At 47.2% G+C, this 25,332-nt stretch overlaps 1 protein-coding gene across 4 annotated transcripts in view; it reads left to right on the top strand.

The window, feature by feature from the left end:
- The window catches only part of RNF216 (ring finger protein 216), an 82,806-nt gene that overhangs the window by 49,650 nt on the left and 7,824 nt on the right, over positions 1-25,332 (top strand). For all 4 annotated transcript variants that reach the window (XM_075058372.1, XM_075058369.1, XM_075058373.1 and 1 more), the window contains 2 exons: positions 17,427-17,524; positions 20,019-20,241. In XM_075058372.1, coding sequence (XP_074914473.1) covers positions 17,427-17,524; positions 20,019-20,241 — 321 coding nt within the window. The remainder of the gene's footprint in view (positions 1-17,426; positions 17,525-20,018; positions 20,242-25,332) is intronic.

Below are 25,332 nucleotides of genomic sequence, written 5' to 3' on the forward strand. Positions count from 1 at the left end.
TCTGCTTAGCGTTGAATACAGATGTTTATGCATATACTTAGAAAAGGCTGGTGTGGAAATAAACTCCTCTTTGCAGCACTCCACCTCCTGTTTCATATTTTAAGACTCTTCATTCTCTCATAGTAATTTTCCAAGTGGATTAGCGCAGGTCACCAAGGCATCCACATCAGTAAAATACAGTGAGATGTTACTGTCATCTCCTGAAACACTCCAGCACTCCACGCCGTTGCTTATCAACCCGCACTCCAGTAATCCTAATAGCTATGTCACAGCAAGATTAATAGAAAATCCAGGCAAATATTTATGGTTCCCTTCAAGGTACGTATTAATCCGAAAATGTGAAGTGGGGTAGATGCGTTGGGAAGAGAGCTCGGAAATCTTGCTCACGTGGGCTGAGAAGGGATTCTGCCAGGCTGGGTAAGCTGCTGCTGCCGGTTTGGGGAAGAGGCGTGGGGCAGCTGATGCCGTTGGTTGTGGTGTTAGTGAGGATGCAGGAGGGGATGCGAGAGCTGGGCAGCCTCGGTGTGTGGCATCCCTCGGGTGGGGATGGGGAGAGGAGCAGCTGCAGCTCACAAAGGGAAAAAGGGGGAATGAGAACCAGTGTCTCGGTTGCCCTCGGTGCTATAGCAGCATCATACAGCAACTCGGTAACGAGAGAAAGGAGAAGAAACATAAAGGCAAAGCGAAGGAGGAGCTGCTTGAGGCTGGAAGGAAGAAGCAGAAGAGCTATATGGCAAAGTGGCATCTGATAAATGCCTGGGCAGGCAGTATTGGATGGGAGGTGATAGTTTTAATCGTGGTCAAGTCTGGTTCCTTTTTGTCTGTGAGGCTGTGCAGGTTTCTGGAGATCGGGGGAGTGACATGAGAAGGCTAAGGAGGTATGGCTTCCTCCCCCAGACTACAGCTAGTCCCAAAGTGATCGGGTGCCAGGCTCCAGCCTAGCTAATGGTGAGAATACTCTCCTAGTCTTAAAATCCCTGTGCTCGTAAAAAGGTCTAAACTAAGATTTTAATAGCAGCATGTCAACACACGTGAACCGTGCACTTGGGAGCTGCTCTGGAGGAGGATCTAGTGAGGAGCATGGTGGATGGGGCAGTTCAGCTGAAGTCAGGCAGAGGTCAGTCTCTGAAGGGGAGAGCTGGAAAAAGAGAAGGAGGCTCTTTGTGGATGTAGCTCTAAACTCTGGGAGATATCTGTAATGTCCTCAGTGTGCCATAGTCAAAGAATGCTTTGTGCCTGGCAAGGCCGTGGTAATCGCTAATGCTTATAAATATTGTCCCCCCTTTCCCAGAGGTGGGAGGGGAAGCAGGATTCCTTGTAGTTTGTGTGGGTTTGGGGAGTGTTTTTATTCTGAATCAGCTGCAGAGCAGTGACAGCAGAGGGAGCAAGTGAGCCTGAAATAGTTCCTTTCAACAAAAACCAGCAGCAAATAATCACAGCCTTTGCAAGAGGTAAATTAAAACCATCTCCAGCTTGGGAAACATGCACAGCTCAGCATCTTTCCTCCATAAATATTTCCCTGCTGTTGAATCTTTGTAACCCCTTCAGAGCCCAGCAGCTGTACTCTTCCCTGCTAGCAGCAAGCTGCCTCTTCACCGTGTGCTCCCCGAGCATCTGCTGGGCAGAGATTTTGACCCATCAGTAACAGCTCTGTGGCTCTGTCGGATCTTACTGGCCTGGAGAAGTCAAGAAAGGACTGGTGTGAAACCAGTCTGGCCTTCATGCATGGCACTGGGCAGCCTGACACCCCTACGGAGCAGTTGTTAGTGCTAGAGCAGTAGATTTAATAATTTCTTTAGCACCCCTCATGCATTTCTATTGCTAAAGCAGCTTTAGCTTCGGAGGAGGTTGGTCTCACTGTCTTCTGTCACGCCCTTTAAACATGGGGGGTGTCCGGTCTTTGCACACTCATCAGGAGCAGTCAAGTGGCTGGAAGTGTGGGGTTTTAACGTTTTTGTTATCAAAGCTCAGTCCCAGCCAGATGATATTCTTTCCCACCCTGTCTCAATGGCATTGCATCCTTGTCTATCCAGAGATTCTGTGAGGCGTACGTGGGATTTTGCTCCGAGGAAGCTGAGAGCAAGCTGCCATAAGAGGGCTCCAGAGCCCTGTTCTTGAGTACACTCCTTTGTGGAGCGATTTTCCCCTTTTCCTTTACCAGTATGTCCAAGCTGCCTCAGCAAAACCCTCATACACCTGCTCTAAATATTCTTTTTTTTTTTTTTCTTGTATTGCTCAGACTGGTTATGAACCTGATCATTTTAACCAATATAGTTGTACGTACTGCAAAAATGCCTTGTACTAATAAACCTTATTTCTTTGTCTGAATAGAGAAATTTGACTTAGTAAGACTCTTCCCTTCTGTTGCAACTATACCCCGTAGCAGGAGAGAGGAGGCCTGAGACCACTTTGAGAGGTGCCGTTCATCTGTATGCAGCGTGCTGCGTGCCCGTCTGGTAATGAACACAATGAGACTCAGGGATGGGGGTTCGGGCAGGGGAAGGAGTTGAGTTGCCATGACAATATAAATTGCAATGGATGACTCTTCAGATAAAAGCATCACGGTTTTCAAAGGAGGGGAAAAAAAAAAAAGGTGGTGTAAAATAATAGCAGTTGAAATATGGTGTGAATTCTAGCTTCAAGTAGATGTGGCTTGCTAGAAAAACGTGGGGCTGTAGGTGTTAATTCTGGAAATGTTCTTCCCCTTGGGGTGTTGAGGGAGCCTTAAGAAGATCATGCAGGAGCCAGGCATCCTATGAGTAAGCGTCCAGCAAGTTTTCCATGCAAATATTTGGATGTGCAGTAATGAGTTCCAGTAATAGCTGACTGCTGACTCGTACCATGGGAGATAGTGGGAGAGTGGGGACCATGCACTGATAGCGTGCTTACCAGCGAAGATACAGCTGCCAGTCTGGTACAGTCAGGCACAGTGCAGATGGCTAACTATTTATATTTCTGTTGTGCCTAGAGCAGATTCCTCAGTGTTACCACTGTCTGGGGGAAAGTAAATGTCCCCTGGAAGCCAGAAGAGGTAAGGATGCATTTACAGGAAAGATAATGAAGTCCAGGAGACCTGGTCCTGCTCTAAGGGCTTTTCAGGCATCTCCTTGTTGATCCTGTTTAGGTGGAACATTTCTAATCCGTGTTGGAGACCGGTTTTGTTTTCAAGCATGGCCAGTGCAAGATCTGGTACCCAGCTGCGCACTCGTCCTTTTAACATAGGCTCCAAAGACCACAGTAAAACAGGCTTTTTTTTAGCTATCGTTCTCCCCAAACTGTTCACGAAGTGAAACTAAACTTATCCAGTAGCCTGTAATTCAAGATGTGTGATGATTGCACTGGTATTGCAGCCTGTTGTGTCTTGTTGAGCACAAATAGAAATTCCAAGGAAGGATGGGATAATTAGAAGCAATCCAGTGATTCTTGTGACTGTATAAAAATAACAGGACTTCTTAAGGATGAGTTATTTTTAGCAGCCTCATGTCAAAAAAGGTTTGTGGGGTTTTGCATCAGAAAATAGTAGACTGTGGTATTGTACCTGCTTTTTTTCTTTTTTTTTTTCCTCTTGAGTATGATGTGTGCTGAGGGTCTTGCTTCATAAAATAAATTGGTGTTGGAAGTTGTTGGGGTAGCTAATACAGCCCACAGCCCGCTGGCTTGCTTGCAAGGGGTCATCAGCATCAGGTTTAGCAGTGGGACCCACAGCCAGCCAAACACTTAGTGGGTAGTGAAGATCTGATTTAAGAAGGATATGGTTCAAACAATACACCCAAAGAAACCTTGCAGCCTGAAGCTGTTTGATGTCTATCTGATCTGTAGTTAATTTTGGTGGTTTATTGTGTCTTGGGGAGGGTAACTTTCTTCTGTTCGCCTGTCTTGTAATGAGACTCTCCTGTAAGATGGTGTTTTTCAGGCTTGTTCTGAAAAGCTGCTTTTCCAAGGGAGAGGTTCCAGACTGGTGGCCAAAACCAAAAAGTGAAGTTTTTATGGTTTTCTGTTGTAGTATATCTTCTTTGTACTCCCGGGAAGTCAAGTAGTTGTGCTTATATATTAAAAAAAGGGGGAAAGGGATTGAGGGTCTTAATAGCTGCTCATTCTGGCTGCCAGGCAGCATCTAACCCACCACACCGAACCATTTCACAAAGGTGCTCAGTTGTAGTATGTGTGTTACCAAAGATTAAGCTTATGCACCTGAAAAAGGCTAAACGAAAGTCAAGATAAATAGTGGAAGTGGTCTTGGGTGTTCTGCTAGTGGGACTGTCACTGGAGAGCAATTGGAGGCGTTTGGGAGATGCCCAGAGAGAAGCAGCTTGTCCCAAGGTCTGGCATGGGACAGAGCAATGTTTCCTTCGGTATAAAGGGGAAGGACACAGATCCTTTAGTGTTGTCGGGCTCCCTTCTTGCTGGAAGTCTTCTGGTTTGAGAGGCTGGTACTGGGAAGGGAAGGATGCACCAGGGTCATGCATGTGGGAACCACAGTAGGGGAGAAACTTGGAGACATTGCGAGTACAGAGCAGCGATTCTTTTACTTTCTCTAAAATGCCTTTTTAACATAAAGCTCCGACTACATAGATTCCTCAGTAACAGCAACTTGCCCCCAGAAAAACTACAATAGATGATGTCTTGGGATCTTAACATGCCCTGCGAGCATTACACTGACTGTTCTCCCCAAATGCCGTGGTGCAGACATCATCTCCCTTAATAAGACTTGACAAAGTGAAGCTCGGGTTCATTTTTACTTCTGGAGTCATAATCAGTTTTGTGGTTTCTACCCAATACTGCTGCATTGTTTTACATGATTCTGAAAGTGAAACTAGAGCCAAACAAAAATGAAATTGTCCTGTCAGCTTTTGTTGTTGATACATCTGAAATGCAAGGTGTAAAGCGCTGATGGCAACCAGCAAGCGATTTTCAGTGTAGGGCCATTTGGCCTTCACCTTTGTGTAAGTGGGTTTAAGTATAGCTCTGTGTAATGGTGTAACAGTAAGAGAATAGTTTTTTGTTTAAAAAAAAAAAAAATTTAAAAAAAAATCAAAGTTAATGTTCCTGAATAAAATAGCTTCTGCCTGTTCTTATTTTTAGATTGAGTGTGTCTGCATTTAAGCTCAGGAATTTGGAAGAATATCTGGTGGAAGAAACTTAGGGGTTTGTTACACAAACATAAACACGTGCTAACTAAAGAGGTAAACGTGTTCCTGATTTATATGAGATTCTCAGCTTGTTAAACATCGTTTTCCAGCAGATGCATAACTCGGGTTGCGTGGAAAGGAGTGTACCGGGTCGCCTGGTGAGACGGCGCGTCGTGGGTCCGGAGCGCTCTCGTCGAGGCTGCCCGGACCACGCGCGGGAGTCCGGGGCAGAGCTCCTCGAACGCTGCCCGACTCTGCCTGTTTACTGCCATCTCTTTTTGTTTCCCTCCCCTTTTTGCCTTCCTTTAAGACGAGACAGCCGTGCTCCTCTGCAGTCGGGTGCCGTTGCCCGCGTGCATCTCTGACAGAAGCGGGAGAAAAACCCTTTAATCCTTACGGGGAGGACAGCGGCGGCCTGCGGTGTTTCCGGAGTTTTAGGGAAGTCGCTGAAGTTCCTCCTCGTTGCCTGCCCTCTGCAGAAATGTGACAGATGGGTCTTTTCCTTTTATGGCCAATAATGCTGGTTTCCCTTTGCAATAAAATCCTGGGTCAGAAGTGGAAGGGAGAAGTCAGGCAGGGGGAAGGGGCTGGTCTTACCAGCTCTGAATGGGTGGGGATGCCATTTGCGACATAGTAAATTCTAGGCTAAAATAAACCAAGTTACAACATCTACCCAGAGGCACTGGTTTTGTTTGCTTGAGGGGTGCCTTAGGTTTCCAGTCCTGTTGCTTAAGACAGTAATTAGGAATTGTGACTCACCTTGATTTCATGGGGAGAAGTTTATCTAGTCCAATCCCAGGATGGTTTTCAGATAGTGTGATTGAGTCTAGATAACTCTGATTGAATCTAGATAAGCATAAAATCTAGATAAGCATAGGAGGGCAATACCCACTTCTTCTAGACAGTCACCTTCTGTCCTTTACGCCAAGCAAAAATGTCTTGGCCTTTTGTGGATGTCTCTAACAGTTTTCTTCCTGGACCCTAAAAAGCCATTTTCTACAGCAGTTAATGGGGTCTTTGTGCCTGGCACTTGGCACTGGCTTCACTCATTAGCTGAGAATAGGTAATGTCCCTCTGGGTGGTAATTGCTGATGGTGTTGGTAAGCCAAAAGCCAGCTTTGCCAGCCAGTAATGTCTTTTACAAATCATCCGTGGCTGCAAATGGTTCGATGAATTTGAAGCTTGAAAGTATTTTTCTAATAAAGTGAATCTCCTGTTCCTTTCTACAAAGTGCTTCATATCCTGTTTCACGACCTTAATGCAAATGGTTCGTTTGGCAATCGGTTAAACTGCTCGATTTTTAAGTGGTGCAGCTCGTGTTTCTTCCCTGCAAAACCTGCTGGCTGCCACTTTAGTTTGGGTTCTTATTCAGCACTTGAGCCCTGAAATTAGGAGGGAGGGGAAAAAAAAAAAAATAAGAGTAACTGGTTAGGAGAGTCTGTCGTGATGTTCCTGTGAGCTTCCTTTGCTTCCAGGAGCTGCTGACCTAAACAAAATGGTTCATTTACAGGCTCCCCTGCTCTTTCCTCTGGCAGGCAGCTGAAAGACGGTTCTTACCCCGGTCCAACTGGTTGTTATTTCCCTACTTGCACCTTTGAACAAATGAGTTGGCCGTTCAAAGTTGAGCGGTGGATGTGGGCTCATGCAACCATCTCGGTATGTTATGGGTCTGGCGTTGAATTCCAGCCACCCGTTTCCAGTTGGCGAGGTGTGTGGCTGGGGCTTCTTGTTTGGCAAAAGGTGTTTTGAAGATCTCTGTTCCTTCGTGGTTGGCTGTAGGGAAGGCAGCAGGTTTTGCTGACATGGCAGGCCTCTTCCCCAGGGTTACTAGCTGGTCAGCAGGAGCTAAATGCTTCCCCATGTGCTGGGGAAGCACTTTGGAAATGATTTTCAGTAGCATCCGCATATTCTTCAATGCTGTTTTAGTGAAGGTTTGTCTGGGATCACACTTTTTTTTTTTTTCCTTCCTCTCCTTGTCTTTACAATAGAGGTGCCGGGAAAATGAGGACAGGATCTGTAAGCTGCTCTGGGGCTGGGAAAAGGCTGAAACCAGGCCTGTTTCTAAATACTTCACTTGTGCTGCCAAAATTGTTGATTTAATCTTTCACTATCCCACACTCTGCATTTTTGCCTGTGGTTCCTACCCCTCTGAGGGTATCATACTTAATCCTTTCAGAGGAACTGCATGTACAGCATAACTTAATAATCTACCCTTTTGATAAGGTAACCCCCAAAGCACCAGTCTTGATCCTTACCTACATTCAATCATACCAAAGCACTCCGTACTTGTGGTTCTTTTAAATTTTTTTTTGATTTTTTTTTTTACTGTATGGGTGTAGGAGGGAGGTGGTCTGCATGTGGTAAAGGTGAGCATGCAGTGGACCCCCATCTTGCAACAGGAGCAGCATTCCTCAGTGCTCTGGGGTGGTAGGATGGCTTTCCTTCTCCTGACCCAGCCAGGGTTCTCCCCTCAAAACTAAATTAATGTCAACGATACAACATGAAATATTCCGTTTTGTTTTGCCGTTGTGGTTGGGTCATGGCAGAAATGACTGTTGCTACTTGGGAATGACTGCTGGGTCTCAAAGGGATCCCTGATGAGGTGGCTTGTGCCCTTTTCTTTTTTTTTTTTTTTTTTTTTTCCCTGGCTTTTACAGAAAACAGGCTTGTAACATCGCTGGTTTGTAGACAAGTCACGCCATGCAAATAGTTGAACAGTGTGCTTAATTAAACCTGTGTGCCCTACTGAAGCAGGGGAAGAAGAGAGGAACGGGTTTTTCTATCAGTGTTTGTAAGCGTAACAGAAAGGGAACTGCTTGCCTTGGCATTTCACAACACTGAGGGTTGCAGTGCACTCTTCCCGTCTCACTTCTGTTGCGATGGGCTGTCTTCTGCGTGGCGCTGGGACCTCACAAATATTTCAGGGTTCAAGGATTTGTTTTCGGTCTCGTTTTCCCTGCCTCTTGCCTGGTTTCACATGATTGTGTGGAAGTGAGCCTGTCTTGCTGGATTACCAGTTCTTGTTTCTGAGCTGGTGCAGGTGGAGAGGCTCCCCTTGGAATTGCTAACTCAGTTTAGCTTCAACGTTTGCAGATCTGAGATGGTTTTCCTCTTATTCCAAAATGTTTCCAAGCCCCACAATGCTCTGTGACTATTAAAAAAAAACAAAAAACAAAAAACAAAAAACCAACAAAAAGAAAAACCAAAAAAAAAAAACCCAAAGCAACTAGTGAATTGAAAGGGATTATACGACTTAAACAAAAATTAAATTACAGATTAAACAGTTCTTCTAATTAGAAGATAAACGTGTCCTGAGTTACCCTTGTTTGGCAGGATATTGCAGCCACACTGTTATTAACCTACCCGTCCTCCCTCAGGAGTTAAGGCGGCTGATCTGCTTTGGTCAAGATTAGACTGGTCTGGGGGTAAGCAGGCACTTTGCACGACGGCCTCGGATCGCTGTATCCCCTCTGCCACGCTCCTTGCCAGGGCTGACGGGTTTGCGGGATGTGTGCTGGGAATTCCTCCGTTATTTCAAAGCCTCAAGGCTGGTATGGTCATGCCCGCAAAATATCTGTGTTCGTTCACAAGGTGCTGGTGCGATGACCTGTGGGGATGTGACGGCGTACGCCTGGCAAGGGCTGAAGCTGGTGTTTTCCCCCATTGCAAGGTGTGCTTTGGGTAAGAAACACTTTTGATCGCTGCAGCCTGTGCCTGATGGTTTTGGTCATCGCTCGTCTCACTGCATCTCCTTCCCAGTGTCCCTCTGCTCCCTGCAGCCCTGGGGAGGCAAGTTGCATCTACTGAAGCTGCGGGGCCAAACAGCCTTAGCAGGGCTTGAAAAAACACCCCCAAATTGCAGTTTTGAGGCTTCTTTGCCACCTCTCCACCAAACAGAAACCCAGGGTCAGCTGGTGTTAGGCTGGGCTGGTGGGTGCTTTAGGTATGGGACGGAATGGAAACATCATCTGGGGGCTCTGAAAGAGGAATCGGTGAGTTGCCAGCACATCTATTTCCCTCATTAGTTTTCAGTGCTTTACTCTGCTTTATTTTGGTGCATACTCATTTGCTTGATAACCTTATTATTTTGAACAGGCATCTGAATAGCTTTTGTGGTGCAGGGGGAAATCCAGCGCATATCTGCCCCGGAGCGTCAGGTGTAAACTCTTCCATCGCGCTGCACCTCTTGGTGGTTTTGGCTTTTTAAAATCTCACTCAGCGCTCTTTCTTGCTGGGAAGTTTTAGCAGGCTGCCGGTACGGGCCATCAGCTTTGGTTTTACCGCTAGCTTATTTTAGCATAGCAAATGAGCTGCAGATGACTCACTGTCACATTGGTGAATTTGGAAGATGGAGGTTAGCAGTTCAGAGGGCCATTTTCAGTTTATCTGCCGCAAATACTATAGCTATAAATACTATAGTTACAAGGCTGGCTGCTGTGGCTCTTGCGCTGTGTGACAAATTCAGGGGCTGCAAAGCTGTCCTCGTACTGTCTGCACGGAGCTCTTGTGGGGAGCAGCAGGTAAGAGGTAACTCTGTGCCACAGAGGCATCGAAACAATAAATCAGCTGAACTTCGGAGATGTCAAGGAGGCCAAGTATCACTTTGCTTTCATTTTTTTCTTTACCCTGGCTAATTCCCCAACGTTTTTTATTTGTTTTGGTTTTACTATGGCCAGTTTAAAGCTAGGAGCGCCTTACTTTAGGGTTTTCCCCTCGTTTGGGTTTAATTTCCCTGGCAAAGCAAGCTGTACTTTCCTGGTTTCTGAGGGAGTATTTGTACCTAGACTAAAGCTGCTCTGCTCAGACAGTTCACCTTTTCTCATCCCTTGCTGGTGTTATAACGACCTGGAGCGTTAACCGTACTCTCTACCTACAGCAGAAGTTAAAAAGGGTCTAAATTGGAAACGAAGTGTGTTAATGCTGCTGAATTACCATCAAAATTGCCACATTGCAGAGACTCATTAAAAGTGGTTGTAGGTGTGTTACATAAACCTGGGTCTCCATGCAACTGTTGGTGCAGGAGAGGACATCTGTAACCACGTTCCTCGTGCGATCCTTTTGTAATACAATAAAATCTGGGAGACGGTAGGGGGAGAGAGAACCACGAGAAAAAATAAGACAGATCTGGAGGAGGCTTTCTCTAGTTCCTGCCACTGAAAGCCCTGGGTAGGGATTTGTGTCTGGGATGGGGTGCCTGGGGGGGGGATTTTTTTTATCATGGGGTGGTATAAGAGGGAAGTTTCAAAATTAACTTCAGTAATTGTTCCTCCTTTCAGTCTTACAATGCATCATAAGCAGATACCTCTGCAAAGAAGATACCTTGCTTTTGTTGCCCCTTAACCTTCTTAATGTTGTTGGGTGCAACCCCTCGGGTAACCTTCCAGAGTTATCCTTTAAAAATCAGATTGCTTGTCTTGAAATCTAAATCTGTTCCTCTTCGAAGGTCTCTATTGTTTCCACCAGCTCCACAGTTGCTGCCGCTGTTGTTTAGCCCTGCTAGATTTCATCAGTTAGAGTTCCAGCTGTTGGAAGGAGCATCCCTTTTTGTGTGAGGTTGTGCATAGGATTAAATGGATAACCTCTTAGATCTCCTCTGCTGAATGGGGTAAGGCAATCTGCACTGGGGGAAGAGCAAGAGGGTCAGCTGCTGAGTGCTTTGAACTAGTCTGCCAGTATTTAATTATTTACATTGGCTAGGAAGGCATATAGCTATTATCTGCAATCAGTCCAACAGATCTAAAAACTGTGCTTAACAACTACGGATGTGTTTCAAGTAGTATGTGCTGAATCTCTCTTAACTTTCTGCCCTGGGAAGGAGCAATGTGACCTCAGGTATACTGATTTAGACAACATCTTCAGTGTGAGGTCACAGACTATATTTAACTTGCCTTTTATAAAGTGACCAAGCAGTGGTTTTTCTCTATCTGCACTGCAGGCTGACTCAGGTTGGCGGGCGACCACCTCTGGGTAGGTCGCAAAGCCAATCCACCCTGGCCGTATCCAAACTGAGCTGGGCTGAGCTGGAGAGATGCTGCTTTGTGCAATACCAGTCTGCTCAGGGCAGGGGAGTAGCTTCTGAAAAATGTTATTTTAGAGGGGGAAGTTTATCCTTACAAGAAACACTTGTTTCTCAGTTATGGGGAAGGGATCCTGGTGTGATGAATGTGTGATGCAAATACTCCAGTGCTCATTTACGCAGCCGACCTGCTGCCCGCAACTTTTGATATATTCCTCATCTCTGGAGCTTGAAAGGAAGTAGCTTTGAAACAAAAATACTTCTTTCAAAACATCCTAAATAATGGAAAAAAAGAACTTTAACATTTTGTACAAATTCAGATTAAATCATGATCCTTCTCAGTGAAATTGCTATTTCTCTTATTCCGATTACACTGTGGAACATCAGCATGAGGTCAGTGAGCAATTTCTTGTGCTAGCACGGTTTGCACCCCTGACCAACCATAGGGTGATATTGATGCTGAGCAGCACTTCTTGCATGAAGCTGCAGCTATTTTTGCTCTATAGGTCTCTAACTGCTGTACCCAAACCAGGAGCTGATCTGGCCTTTTTCAATCAAGCCCTGGGGAGGAGAAAAGTTTGCTTTGGTTTGGTATATGTGTTTCAGGAACAGGTACAAGATAGTCCTACTGACTTAGGCAAGCATGGGGTGGGAGTTCCTACTCGTTTCTGGTTCTCAGATTCTAAGGCAGATGACCCAAAACTCCATGGGAGCCGGCCTGTCGGTGTGTTTCTGGAAGCAAAAGGGCATTGTGTATCTCCAGCGTCTTAAAGGTGGGGAAGGAGTACCATGTGCTCAATTTAACAAGAACATGCAAAATAGGAGGCATTGGTTGGGGTCATTGTTTTTGGTAATGGGGTTCAATATATGGCCATAAAAGCTTTAACCAACCCTCCTGGTGGGTATTGGTTATAAATGCCTATTTTCCTTATCCAGCTTTTAACTCTCCATCACTCATAGTATATCTCTGTTTACACCCTGGCACATTCTTACAGCCTAGTCCAAGGCTTGTGCCTTTGCTTTATTTCCTCCTGCAACCTCTCCCCTCCTAGAATAAATCATGGCCTTGCTAAGGAGAGGAGACTTCGGTTTTTCCTGGGTTTCTCTTAGCCACTCGTCTCCTCCTTTCTGTCCCAGGGCCCGGAGCTGTGGCGTGGCCGGTGGCCGCTGAGCGGCAGCGCTGCCCGGGGAACAGCCTTGCTGGGGGACGCAGCACAAATCCCCTGGGGGGGAGCAGCAAACCCACCCAGCACCCACGTCCTCCCAGCCCCTTGCTCTTTACCCCATCATCTATCCGAGGCACGACGTTCGTTTCTCCACGCTGCGTGGATTTTGTGTGGTTGGGGTCCTGCTGACTATCTCCCCCGTTGCGTGCGGCGATGCCGACAGCTCCGGGACCGGAGAGCTGGCACAGCAATTTGTGCTGAAAGGAGCGCTCTCTGCACTGGGCGGTCGGATACCTGTGGAGTTGGGGTCCCGCTTCCCTGTGCTGGGTGTTTGTACATCTCTAAAGAGGGGCCTCTCACCAAAATGGGATTGGCTTGGGCTGGATTATAGTCTCTTTAACCCAGTTTAACATATAGGAAATCCCAGAAACAGCCCCGAAAGAGTTTGCTTGTGAGGGCTTATCCTCGCTTAAAGGTTGTATTCATTTAGTTACTTCTGCATCCATTTTTAGTTAAGGTCAGTGCAGCTTTATGGACAGTGGAGACTTTGTGGGGAGGAAGACTGTATGGTTCTTTGTTTTCCCATTAACTCATCTGGTTGGGAATTGCAGCCCTTTAATTAAACCAGCGCAGTATGGACTGGCCCTGAGGTGCTATTCTAAGACTATTGCATTCACATCTGCTTTTGGGTAAAACTTGGCCTGGTTGAGGTTAGCCTGTGCTATTGTGTGTCTAAAAGCAGGAAGAAGCAGAGAATCAATCACCGGGGCTCCGTCCCAGCGAGCGTCGAAGGGGATACACAGTGTGTTTTACCTCCCTCTCGCTCCTAGCAGGGAGCGCAGCAGCAAACGTCCCCGTGTGTGCAATCGGCAGAGACCGCTGGCGTGTGCAACTCGCCCTTCCTGGGGGGCGCAGGGAGTCGCACGGCACAGCGGCAAAAGGTTTTAATTAACCGCCATATGGAGAGCTAAGGCGAGCGCTGGACTCCGCTCAGAGCCACCACTGAGAGCTGGAGGGCGGCGATGACAGCCTAGTCCATCGCCTGTTGTTGTTTAAGTTGAGCTTCTCCTCCCCTCCCTTTGCGTTTTGCTCAATCAGTAAATGGCTTGGTGTAAACTCCTACAGAAGAAGCGGGCACGCAGGAATGCTGTGGGCAGTCGGTCCGCGATCTGTGCGTATCATCTGATGTTTTTGTCCATGTGGCATTTGTTTGGGTTGAAACCAGGAAAGCTGGCGCATCTACGTTGCCGGCAGTGCGCACAACAGCCTGACTGTAGCCAAAAGGACGTGGAGACTGGCAGGGAGAAGTTGATTACTTGGGGAGGTTTTTTCCCCCTGATATGTGGGTTGGACCTTGGAGAGTTATTTTTAGTAGATAGCAGAGTGAAAAAAAAGTTTAGGCTGTGTTTTAAAACTGCAGCATCCATTGCAAGTACCAGCAGAAGTGCTGAGGAAGGAGGTAGATTCACATAAAACCCTCCCTTCTACCTTCATTAGGTGCTGGGACAATTAACAAGGACGTTTTAAAGACTGCGATGCCCGTGCTAAAAGCAAACTGGCCACCCTTAGCCAGGCTGGCCCTGAGCACAGAAAGCTTCGTATCCGCACTGCTGACCCTGGGAACAAAGGATCCTCCTGAACCCAAACATGTTTGTGTTAATCCCGGCTGCTTCCTGGCGGCCAGTGAGAGGAAACGGAGCCACTACCTCTAACAGATGTACAGTGAGGAGATTACACTGTACGATTAAACACCCTCTCCATCATATCCTCCTCTCCGCCGTCCCAGCCCGGCGCATTAATGGACTGTCCCAGGCTGCCTGCCAGGCTCGGGCAGATGTAACAGGCAGCAGATACTTAATCTCCTGCATCCGTGCCTGGTTTGGAGCCGTTTGCTAACGCCAGGGCTCGTGCAAACACGCCGCCCCTCGCACCGAAAGCGTGAGCTACGTTAGCTGTACCTGCCTGCGGGGAGGAGTGGGCTGGGGAAAGGCAGGAGAAACACGTGGAATTCACACCATCCAGAAATGAAATGCAAAGCTGTGGGAAAACACGCTTTGTTTTAGTTTTAACGTCAGGTACCCCAACGTGAGTAGGCCAGGGTTTGCTAATGGACAAGGTGCTGAAGAAGTTGGGCAGGGTTTTTATTTTGGTGGACTGATTGCTTTTTGTCTGCAACGCTTGGAGTAGAAGATTTCAGGCTGGGAAGGATGCGTTCCCTCTTTGTGTGTGTTTAGGTGCCGCCTCACGTTGCGGTAGCCAGTCTTAGTGCCAAGCGCTGCTCTTACAATAGAAATAATCTAGTTTGATTGCAGAAAATCAGCTGTCCCACTGTGTGTTTAGGTTAATTAACATGGTAATGGCAGAGTATGTTTCTTTATCAAACAAAAAGCTGTTTCTAAAATAAAAGAACCCTCTGTGGAAAATGTAGAGATCAGAATTGTCATCACGTGAGACGTGCAAAACTCTCATCAACCGCGTGGGTTGAATTTGACTAAGAGTAAAAATTTTAAAAAGTCACCTTTCTTTTCTCGGGCGAGAGCTGTGACCTCAGTTATGGCACTGGAGCCGTTGCCTTTGTCTCAGCTGTGGGCTTTCTCCCCCTTTTTGTGCAAAGGGGTCCGACACGGGTTCCTGTAACTGCCAACATTGTGCCATTGTCTTGGGTAGAACAAGGGGAGAAGTCGCGTTGAGTTCTGCTAATGGCACGTGTATTGTCCATTTTTCCCCCTGCCTCTGTTCTGGAGAGGACGTGGCTCGGTCAGAGGCAGCACCAGGAGTTGCCCGAAGTTGGGAAGCCACGGGGACATCTCCTTCGTGGGGGTGCATTGGAACAGGCAGGCAGAGCTGCCCCTGGGTTTGCAGATCCTCGTGGCCAACGCGTCTTGGGAGGGATCCCAGAAATGTGCACAGCTGCGACGGCACTCGTTGTGCAGCGGTCACAGTAATGCGGAGAACCGGATACCTCCTATCTCACGCCATCCCAGCGCGTTTGGGAATCTGCATTGCCATGCCTTTTTCCCTTTTCTCGCCTGCACAGAAATCCCGTTTCCTGAGCGTAGGAGACAACTGTTTGGCAAATAACAGCAGCCTCGGCTTAAGGGAGAGCATTGTTTTTTAAATAGCTGCGGCGTGCAAAGCAAGGATGGTGGCAGTAGCAAAAGGCAAAGGGAGTGACTTGGTACAAAAGTATAAGCGGCACCATCTGCTTCAGAAGGGCAGCGTTTCTAATTCGGCAGCGAAGGAGGCTCCTGGAGTTAAGTAATTGGGAATAGTAGGCTCCTGGCTGGAAATTGTGCCAACCCTTCTGGCAAAAAGCTGTTAAATCTTTGTTGCTGGCGTGTGAAAGTGGTTCTGTGTAGCAGGGCTCCAAAGACTGGTTTTAACCCTTGATGTATGTAAAAAAACAAAACCTACGGCACTTTTGATCTTGGAATGGCATGTGGCCGGGTGTCGAGAATAAAAGGGGAAGGTGGGTCCAAGTCTGATCCTCCCGTGCCGATAACAGCCAGACGTGGCCTGCCAACAAATGCACACAAAATGGTGCCTGTTTTAACAGCTTTAGCAGGAAAACACACGGTATGATGAATGATTCATGAGGATCAATAGAACCGAGGCATTTACTGCCCCTTGAAACTACTGCCTGCCTGCCAAAGGGTGCATTTGCAAGGAGAGTGATCACAAAATCCTCCGCTGAGCTTTTGGGACAGAGTCACACGCTTGGCTCTCCTCTTACTACAGCCCTTACCCTGCAGTCTGCAAACATGTCTGGCTCACCAGTCAGGATGAGGAGCCTTTAATTCTCCAGATGAAAGCACAAGCTCTTACACATCTCCCAGTGAGCGCAAATACACACAAGTCAACATTTTGCACTCCCCTCCGAGGGGTGGCTTCCTTAGAAGCTTTAGTCTTCATCCTGTTTGTCTGATTCGCGATCAAAAGAGTGTTGCTGCCTACGTGTCTCTTTAAGCAGTTACTTCTATCGTATCTGGCATAAAGGTCCAATTTCTTCATTAAAATAAGATGAAGGTAATGCAATCAATTAAGATCTGTCTCTGCAGTCATCGTCTTTTGCTAATAGTGGGACCAGAACTGGGCAAAGCTCTTCTGGGACCTTCTTTGGTGTGGAGGGGAAGAGGATGCTTCACAGCCGAATGGGTTTTCCTGCCAGGGAGAGAAAGTTGGATTTAAAAAGCTTGAGCCCCAGCCATCCTGAAGATGAAACAGTTGGATTGTGAAACGTGTACTTTTTCCAAGTTTGATCTGGATGTTTTTTAATCTTCCTCAAATTAAAGGAAAATCTCTTGTTTGACCCAAAACAAAATTATGTTTTCTTTGGCTAGCCAACCAAAAAAAAATCAACTCTATCCCCAGTGTTAGTCCAAGTTCCCTTGCCAGTAGTGCCTCCACAGCTCTCCCGCTCCATGCAGCTTTACCAGTCCCAGATTAGAGCCTTGTTGCTAAAAAGTTTACAAGAACAGGAGAGTTCAGTCACTTGCTTTAAGTTTATTTCAGCTATTCTGGTTAAATTCATAAACATTTGCTCATATTGCACCTCTGTTTTATGGACATTTGTCCACATCCTGCCTTTTTAAGCTGTTTACTCACGTAAACTGCTTTAACTTTTTTCTGTGAGGTTTTACAAAGCATAATATGGATTTTTCTGTATGTGTGGTGAAGCAGAGTTTTTGAGGCAGCTGTAAAGTTCCTGTCGCCTGCTGAACTAGAAGCCCTTTATACCAAGGTGAAGGATTTTGGTCAGGAAACAGATGAACTTGATGTCCTTTAGCACTGCATTTTCACCTCTGCAGTCTCCTCTGGGAAGTAACTGGTGGACCTGGCAGCTGTTCCATGAGTTTTAGGTGAACTAGGATTATGGACTCATTTTGTACCTGGGTTCTTGTGCCTTGGAAAAACCCGTGGCTCCTGTTATTTGATGGACTTACTCTGGTCTCTGGTGGAGGACAGAGCTGCAGACCTCTATACCATACTGCCAGCCCCATCCTCAACTGAGAACCTGCAGCGTGGTGGGCAAAGAGATGGGAATTCTTCCAATTCCTAGTGCTGTTTGTGGTGTACTGGGTCTCCTCTTCCTTTAATTGTTGTTATCCTCCTCAGGAAACGTGTCGGAAATGCCAGGGGCTGTGGAAGGAGCACATGAACCTCACCTGCGAGCAGCTGGCTGAGAAGGATGACATCAGATACAGGACGTCCATGTAAGTAAACTCCACAACCAGGCAAAAATGGGGAGGTGGATGAACTCATATTAGCAATATGCTAGGCAACACACTCTGATGTGGAGGGGATGAGACGCCCCTCTGTCCCTGTGACTAGCAGAGGCCCTAAAGTTCTGCTGGATGTCGCTACCTTCCATCAGGGAGGTCCTAGAGCTGTCAAAGCGGAGGGGTCAGAAGGCTCCCAGGATGGGATTTCTTTCTGTGAAAGACACTTGGCAGCACATCCAGCTGGTAATTGGAGAACGTGGGAGAGTTGTCACCAGACCAGCCTGTTCCTCTGGCTAGCCCGGTGTCTCGCAGGCTGGCACCTGGCCCTTCTCAGAGGTGAGAAACCCCCATCAGTGTTGCTTGGGGGGGAGAAGGGAGGTGCAGCACAGAGGAAAGAAGTGTATTGAGTCACAGTAAGTCATTATTACCCTTTGAAAGTCTAGACCAGAGACGATGGCAGGTTGCTCAGCTACTGCTTTCTGTCTTTGTGGGAGGGGATGTCTTTTCTTACAGAAGAATGTCTCTAACTGGTTTGTAAGAATTGTTACAGAATGGAGTCGCATTTTTAAATACTCAGGTATAAATCCGGAGTGTTTCCCTAAAATCTTTAAGTTTGATCTCTTTCGTTGCTACAGTAAATGACAAAATCCTCTGCCTTTAGGAAATAAAGGAGGGCTCATCCGTGGAGCTCTATGTCTGGTGCAGTCAAATGGGACTTGCCCACATTGCCCAATCCTTCCCTCTCTGATTTAGAGTCTGTCTGGCATGAGCAGAGGTTGGAAAGCTCCACCACTGGGAAGCTGAATGACTGTTGCTTGCTCATCCTGCAGTCCCTAATTCAGAACAAAATCTTTACAGGTTTGATACGACTTTTTTCTCTGCCACTCCTTTCCCTGTAGGATAGGAAAGAGTGGTGAGAGGGGGGAGGAATGAGTTGTCGTGTCCCTAATAAGGAAAAAAATACCAGTTTCAAAACCTTTAGCAGAACGTCGCTGTGGATAAATGAGTCTAACTGCCTGATACAATAAAAGCTTCCTTTTGAAGCACTGCGTAAGGAAAGGGAAGCACAGCTGGAGTTCAGGCCAAACTTCCTGCCTTGCTCAAAGTTTCCAAAAAAAAATCTGCATCAGCAGCATCCTGTCGAGTAGCGGAGGGAAGAGCAGCTGCAGCTCAGAGGAAAGTCAGGCTCAAGTTGGTTTTTTTTCATCTCTATTCTTAGTGTATCTCCAAATGCCTGGGTGCAGGTCATGCCAGGTATAACTGCGTGGGAGCTTCGGGTAGCTGCAAGGCAGCTGAAGTTCCCACCTCGCCGTTCCCTGCTCCTCCGGTTGTGCTGACGGAGTGGTTTGTGGGGCTGTGCTGTAGCCTGGTTTGCTGCTGTGATCCTCCTGAAAAATGCCTTCCTGTCATCTCCCAAACATATGTTGACTTTGCAGGTCCACTTTAAGTAGTTGGGTGGAGATGCCTGGCTAAGGAAGATTATTCCCCACTGTCAGGTCAGCACAGCCAGAGAACTGTGCTTCCCTCAATGAAAACACAGTCTCTTTACTCTTCTGTCATCAGATTTCACTTCTAGGTTGTGAATTAAATTGTAATGTGATCTCCAGCGGTCAGAAAATTGGCCCTTAGGACGACAACTTATAGTCTTAAGTCTTTTAATTAAATGACCGAGGCTTTCCTTCATTTCTGTGCCAAAATAGTATTGCCGCTAGCTGAGCCTTTGCACTGGAGCGCGTGTCGCTGCCAGGATGTCTCTTGGGGACAGGGACTGTGCTTTGTCCTGAATTCCCATTAGTGCTCCATTAGAGTAAATCCCATCTCTTGAACCTAAAGCAATAACCTCTGGAAAATGTATGTAGGGAATCTTAAGAGAAGGGGGAAAACCCAGTCTCTGTGGGGAAAGATGTGATTATTTTTCAGTTACTGATTTAAATTTAACGAAAACCAAATAAATCTGGAGTGTAGCAGCCAGGGTTTGAAAAAAAAGTAAAAAATATGGTCGTGGCAACTTTGTAGCCAGAGCAACAGGCAAACATAAAACTTGCTAGCAGATGACAGCCAAGGGTTTGCTTTTCCTGAACTTTATCTCCCAGGCTGTATTTCTCCGCAGCCAAGTCAAGCATCCACGTGCCCTTTGGCCCTTTGACTTACGGCTTAAATTCTTCCCAAGCCAGAGCCTGCCGCTGCGGCGTTTTGGCTTACATGGAAACCAGGATCGGGTCTGCAGCATGCAGCCAGTGATTGACTTTCTTTCACTTAATTTGTTCTTGAGTTGTCATGGTTTGGCTCCAAGTGGAGCTGAGCCCAGACCTCCTTGGAACAGCGGTGGACCGTGGGGATGGCGTAGGAGGGAAGAGGAGGGGGAGAGGTGCACTGGGGAAAGGGGGGTTAAAGCATCGCTGGGATAGCGTAACAGTAATTTTACCGCAGGCTGGTGACTGCAAACACCCCTTCTCTAATTCTTGTCCCTCCCCTTGTGTTGCAGAGAAGAGAAAATGACAGCCGCCCGAATTAGAAAATGCCACAAGTGTGGGACTGGCCTAATTAAATCGGAGGGTTGCAACCGCATGTCCTGCCGTTGCGGTGCTCAGATGTGCTACCTCTGCCGGGCTGCCATTAACGGGTACGACCACTTCTGCCAACACCCCCGCTCGCCCGGGGCTCCCTGCCAGGACTGTGCAAAGTGCTCTCTCTGGACAGATCCCACAGTAAGTAACTTAGGACTTTTGTGAATGATTCGCACCCTGATTTCAATTACCGTTCGATGCCAGCGCGTTGAAATACATGCCTTCCACCAGAGGAAAACAGCCGTTTTTAGGCAGCACAACTTTTTTTCCTTTCCCAAGGCAGCTAAAAAACACACTGGAAGCCTACATCAGCACAGAGTCACATCTGACCGCAACTTGGAAGGAACTGGTGTTGCTTTAGGGAAAAACAGCTCCTGTTAGACGAGGGCTTTGGCTGGAAGTGCTCTGAGCGTTGTTCTGGGGAGCGGGGCTTGTGGAAGGAGCTGGTGGGGAGCGTGTGCTGGCACCAGGCACGGTAGCCGGCGTTGGGATTACTGGGACTCATTCCTAGTTTTGCAGCTGAGATGCTGTTTGGTACGGCTTTGCATCTGGAGGCAAGGGGAGTTGCATCTTTTTGGTGCCCAGATCAGCTGATTGCTGGCTCTACGAGTCCCTTCGCAGAGATGGACCCACCGAGAAAACTGCCTGCAAGCCAACGGACCCGAGTTATAGTTGGGTCTGTTCTCACGGCTGTTGTCAACAGCTGCAAAGGGAGAACTGAAGCATGGACTGAGCTGTAAGGCAAGCTGTAGTAACTTAATACAGCTTGTAGCTGTGGCAAGCATGGGAAAACTTAGTGCAGCATCTCTGTAAATAGAAGTCTTCAATACCAGAAATCTGGAAGGAGCGTAGGAAGGAGCAGGAGTTGAATTTCCCGATTTCAGCAAAGCGGTAGAGCAAACGTCAATGTGGATCTGCCTTCCCAGGGCATGTCTGAGCTTCGTTTGTCCCAACGCTTCTTTGTCTTGGGCTGCTGCAGCTTGCCAGACTGCTGCCGGCCCCCTTCCTGCAAGGGATGTGCACAATTCTGTGCTTGCACAGAGCCAAGGAAAAGCCTCTCTAAATCTTTCCCTCCTACCTGCGGGCGCTTGGGGATCTCCCAGCAGTGTCCCGACCAGTGTAAACTTCCTAGTCCTCTGCTTGCCTGCCTTTATTCCCTGTGTTATCCTATCAATGCAAGGTGTTTAAACTGAACACAGACAACTCCTTCTAGGCACCCCTGTAGTGTTTCCAACACCTGGTTATGTGCTTTTCGGATTCCTGTCCCGCTCTTCCCCATCTACCAGGATGCGATTCAGGGTTCAGCAGCGCTGACATCCTTTGTTCCCATCAGGCTGCTGATTGTGCTGGGTGATGGCATTTGTTCAGAGCCAGAGAAAACATGAGGCCTCTCAAAAAGCTCGTACTGTACTTTAAAATAAATAAATAAATAAGAAGCACAAAGAGGGCACTGTCATCAGGCCCTTTCCAGCTCTCTAATTAACCAATGTTGTGGCAAAGAAAAATTTCCCACCGTCAGCAAAGAGCTGGCACTGCCTGCTCTGGGTTGGGTGTTTTTTTTTTTCTTTTCTTTTCGGGGTGATGGAGCCCTGGTGTGCTGGGGAGGCAAAGCTGGGTGACTGTCCTTGCTGCAGTGCAAAGAATAACATGAAACTCAACTGTTGGCTTCTAAGGCTGAGGTGACGGATGCCTGTGTGCATTGTCCCCCTTTGTAAGGGGCTTAGTGACACTAATGCAGTCCCGCCTGGGTGATCTACGCTCTCGTGTGGGACACGTAAACAGGAGTTAATGTGGTAGGTGTGAAGAGGGGGAATTAATTTGAATCTTGACATGGGGATATGAAAGAGCAAAAGGCTATTGTATCAATAGTGTCTTGTCCTTTGTCAGGGATGCTGCCCATCCAAGGGATTACCCCATCCCTGCTCTGCTGGCAGCTGCTTTGGCATCTTCTTGTGCCTTTCTCAACTCTTCTGTTTCCTCTTTTGGCTCAATGTCTTCTATTCTGTTGAAGTAAATAGACAGCTGATACTGCGTGTATAGGAAGAGAGTATCTGTTACGGGCTCGCACATGTTTGCAGCCATGCTGTGCGTGCAAGTACAGAGAAGACAAGACCGGGTTGTCTCGTCACCTGTGGAATTTGCAGCCTATCGCTTAGGAGCTGCTGCTCCTCTCCCTGGATTAGGCTCTGCTGCAAAATGGGGAGGGCGCACGTGTGGCACCAAAGCCTGGCTTCCAGAGGGTGACAGGATGTTTTTGTTCTGATTGCCGATATATTCATGTACAGCCTTAAGTTAAAACCATCTTCGCAGCAAACCGGTGGCATAGTCACAGTACCATGGTCTTGTCCGTCTGCATTTCACGGATGTAGACTTCAGCTTTCTGTCAGATCTGGATAATCCTTTGTGAAGGATCTGGTTTGGGTCTAACTCCCCATTATTTACAGCAAAATTCAGGTTTGTTTAAAGTAGGGAACCTTTGTTCTTTTCCAAATGTTTAACGTTTTCTGAGTCTGAAATGATTCTTGCAAAAGTATAAGTAAACCTAGTCATTAGCTTGGGTTAAAAACAAATTAAAGACAGTCCTCTAGGAACTGCAGCATCTGTTAGTCTTTGTCTCAAATGATCTTGAGAGAGTAAAGCAGACGCTTCAAAATTTCCCATAATAAAAGGTTGGCTAAAATCTTGTCCCTGTGCTGTAATCAGGCTGGAGTCTAATTTAAAAGTATCGATGCAATATTTGCTGGCTCAGAGACAAGCTGCAATCGGGCTGTGGTCAGCAGCTTCCAGGGTAGCAGGCGGTAATCGCTTAATCGCTGCATTTCTTCTAGAGCTAATCGGTGCCCTGCACCCCTGTAGGATATGAACACGTGCCAGGAGCTCTTCTCAGTAAGCCGCTTGGCCAAAAGCCCTCGTGTGCCTATTCTGCAGCCCGTGCTAGCTTTGGCTCGGCTCGCTGAGACGTTGCTGGCTGCAGGAGGGGCTGATGCAATATTGCCAGAGACAAAGCTCGGGACGGAGCAGTGAGAATTGGCTCTGCAAACAGCAGGCTCTGGGACTCAGGGGCTGTTTTTTCCCTGTTTTCTAAATATCTGTAGCAAACCTGAGGCTGCTGTGTGCATTTTAGCCGGTTTGGACAAATCCCGTGATGCAATGTGACTAATGCATTCTGACTGTTTTGGTAAACCAGGTTCTGCTCTCATACGTATTATTTTTATATATCATATGTATTATAATTTAATACTCATCTTTGGACTATCAATAATACTGCATAGCGGCTTTTTTGGCTTTAAAGTTTAAGATGTTTTCGGTAAACTCTTAAAACACTCTCAAAGGCCCATCATTAAAGTTCAAAGCAGAAGACTAATCATTATAAGGTGTTTGCAGTTATCCCTCCTAGCCTTATAAAAAGAAGATGTTGAGCGAAGACCGTGTAAAACTTCAAATGCATTAAGGAAATGCATGAACTACACAGCACTGCCTTTAGGATTTGGAGGGGGGGGAAGCACCCCTAAACTGAGGGTGTGGTGTTTTCATTTTTTTTTTCAGACATGCTATAAAATGCCTTAATCATAAGCACGCGGTTAATCCAGAAAGCCATCAATAGGGAATGCCTGTTGCTAAAATAACTCTGCATTTCTTAAACGCCAGCGTGTGCTTCGTCCCCATCCTGGCCCCCCTTTTCCTGCAGCGCTGCGGATGCCCCGTTCCAGTTACAACACAGCCTGCTTTTATCCCCTGCTTCCTGCTGCATGGAGGAACACGCTGGAGACAGCCGATGCCTGTTCTTGCTCAGGCTCTCCGCAGCTGATCTGGGAATGATTTGAAACAAAACCCCTTAGTCCTTTGGAAGCCTCCGTCGTGAAAAATCATTTCAAGTTTATTAGTAACGGCTGCGGCCACACGTACGTGGAAAAAGAAAGCAGTAAAAAGCCAGAAAGGGGGAGGCGATGGTGGTGAAGGCACTTTCTAAAGACAGGGGAGGGATTGCACAGCCCAGAAATAGTTACCAGGTCTCTTGTTTTCCCTCTTTCAGGAGGCGGGCAGCCGCTTTCCCGTGACACTTAATAATTAAAGATAACAAGAAGCGCAGGAGATAAAAACAGCTTTCAAAAGCTCCAGGGTTGGCACTTTTGTTCTGGGCAGAGGAGGATTTATTTGGGGAGAGGTTGTCTCTGTGTGACTGGTGGAGCTTTTATCTCCTTTGCTGCTGTGTTTTCACGTTCCCGATGGGCTGTTTGTTGCTCCGGCGGCTCTTTTTGTGCGTGTGCAGGGCCCTGCGTGGGTGCTGGACGCAGCTTCTCACGACCAGCGTTGTTGAAACGGGCCTCCTTGCCCCGAAAAGGTGCCTCGCTCAGCAACCCAACCCAGCTCTTTAGTTAATCCCTCCACAGACCCGAGCCATCCTTTCTGCTGCGATTGGCTCCGTGCTTGCCACGTTCCTTGGATTCAGTGGGAGAGGGCTGAAAGGAAAAGCCTCCTCCATGCCGAGATCCTTTCGCAGGTGGGGGATCGCAAGGGCAGGCTCTCAGACTGGCCGGGGACGAACGCTTTTTTTGGCTACGGGACTGGGGATGGTTCCTGCAAAGAGCATCCTGCTGTTGGGTTTGGGGTGAAGCTTGGTCCCGTTTTGCCGCTTAAAAATACAGCTGCTATTAATAACAGCGTTTGGTTTCTGCAGTGTTTGCAGATAAGAAGGGTGAATACATCTCATAGATCCTTTGCATTTTTCTCTTGGCCACCTCCCTTCTCCCGTGATGCAACGGAGCCTGGGGAAGGGCCGTGCTATAGCATTGCACTGCATTTTCTTTCTCAGGAGGAGAGCCAAGTTACACCCTTGCTCAAAAATCATGCGGGCTGGCCAGTGCTGAGACCCCCCCAGGGGTTGGGGGGTTGCTTTTTTGCTTTTTTCTTTCTTCTTTCTTTTTTTTTTTTTTGCTGTAGGCAAGGCAGCTGACAGGAAGATGACTGTTAACTTGACAAGATAAGTCCTTTCAATCCACACAGCCTGTGAACAGGCTATTAAAATTATAATCTAATCCTTTATTAAGGGACTTGAACCCGCTCAGGAAAATGGACACAAGAGGCTTTTGAAATTGTACTGCAACCTCCACCCCATGTGACATTAAATGGTTTCTTACCACAACAGCCAGCCATAAATGCGCTAATGAAAACTTAATTTTTGGTGTGGATGCTTTACCCCAGATGAATCTGCCACCTCTCTCCAATTAATTG

The sequence above is a fragment of the Buteo buteo genome, chromosome 27 (genome assembly GCF_964188355.1).
Source record: "Buteo buteo chromosome 27, bButBut1.hap1.1, whole genome shotgun sequence".
In the NCBI taxonomy this organism is placed as follows: domain Eukaryota; kingdom Metazoa; phylum Chordata; class Aves; order Accipitriformes; family Accipitridae; genus Buteo; species Buteo buteo.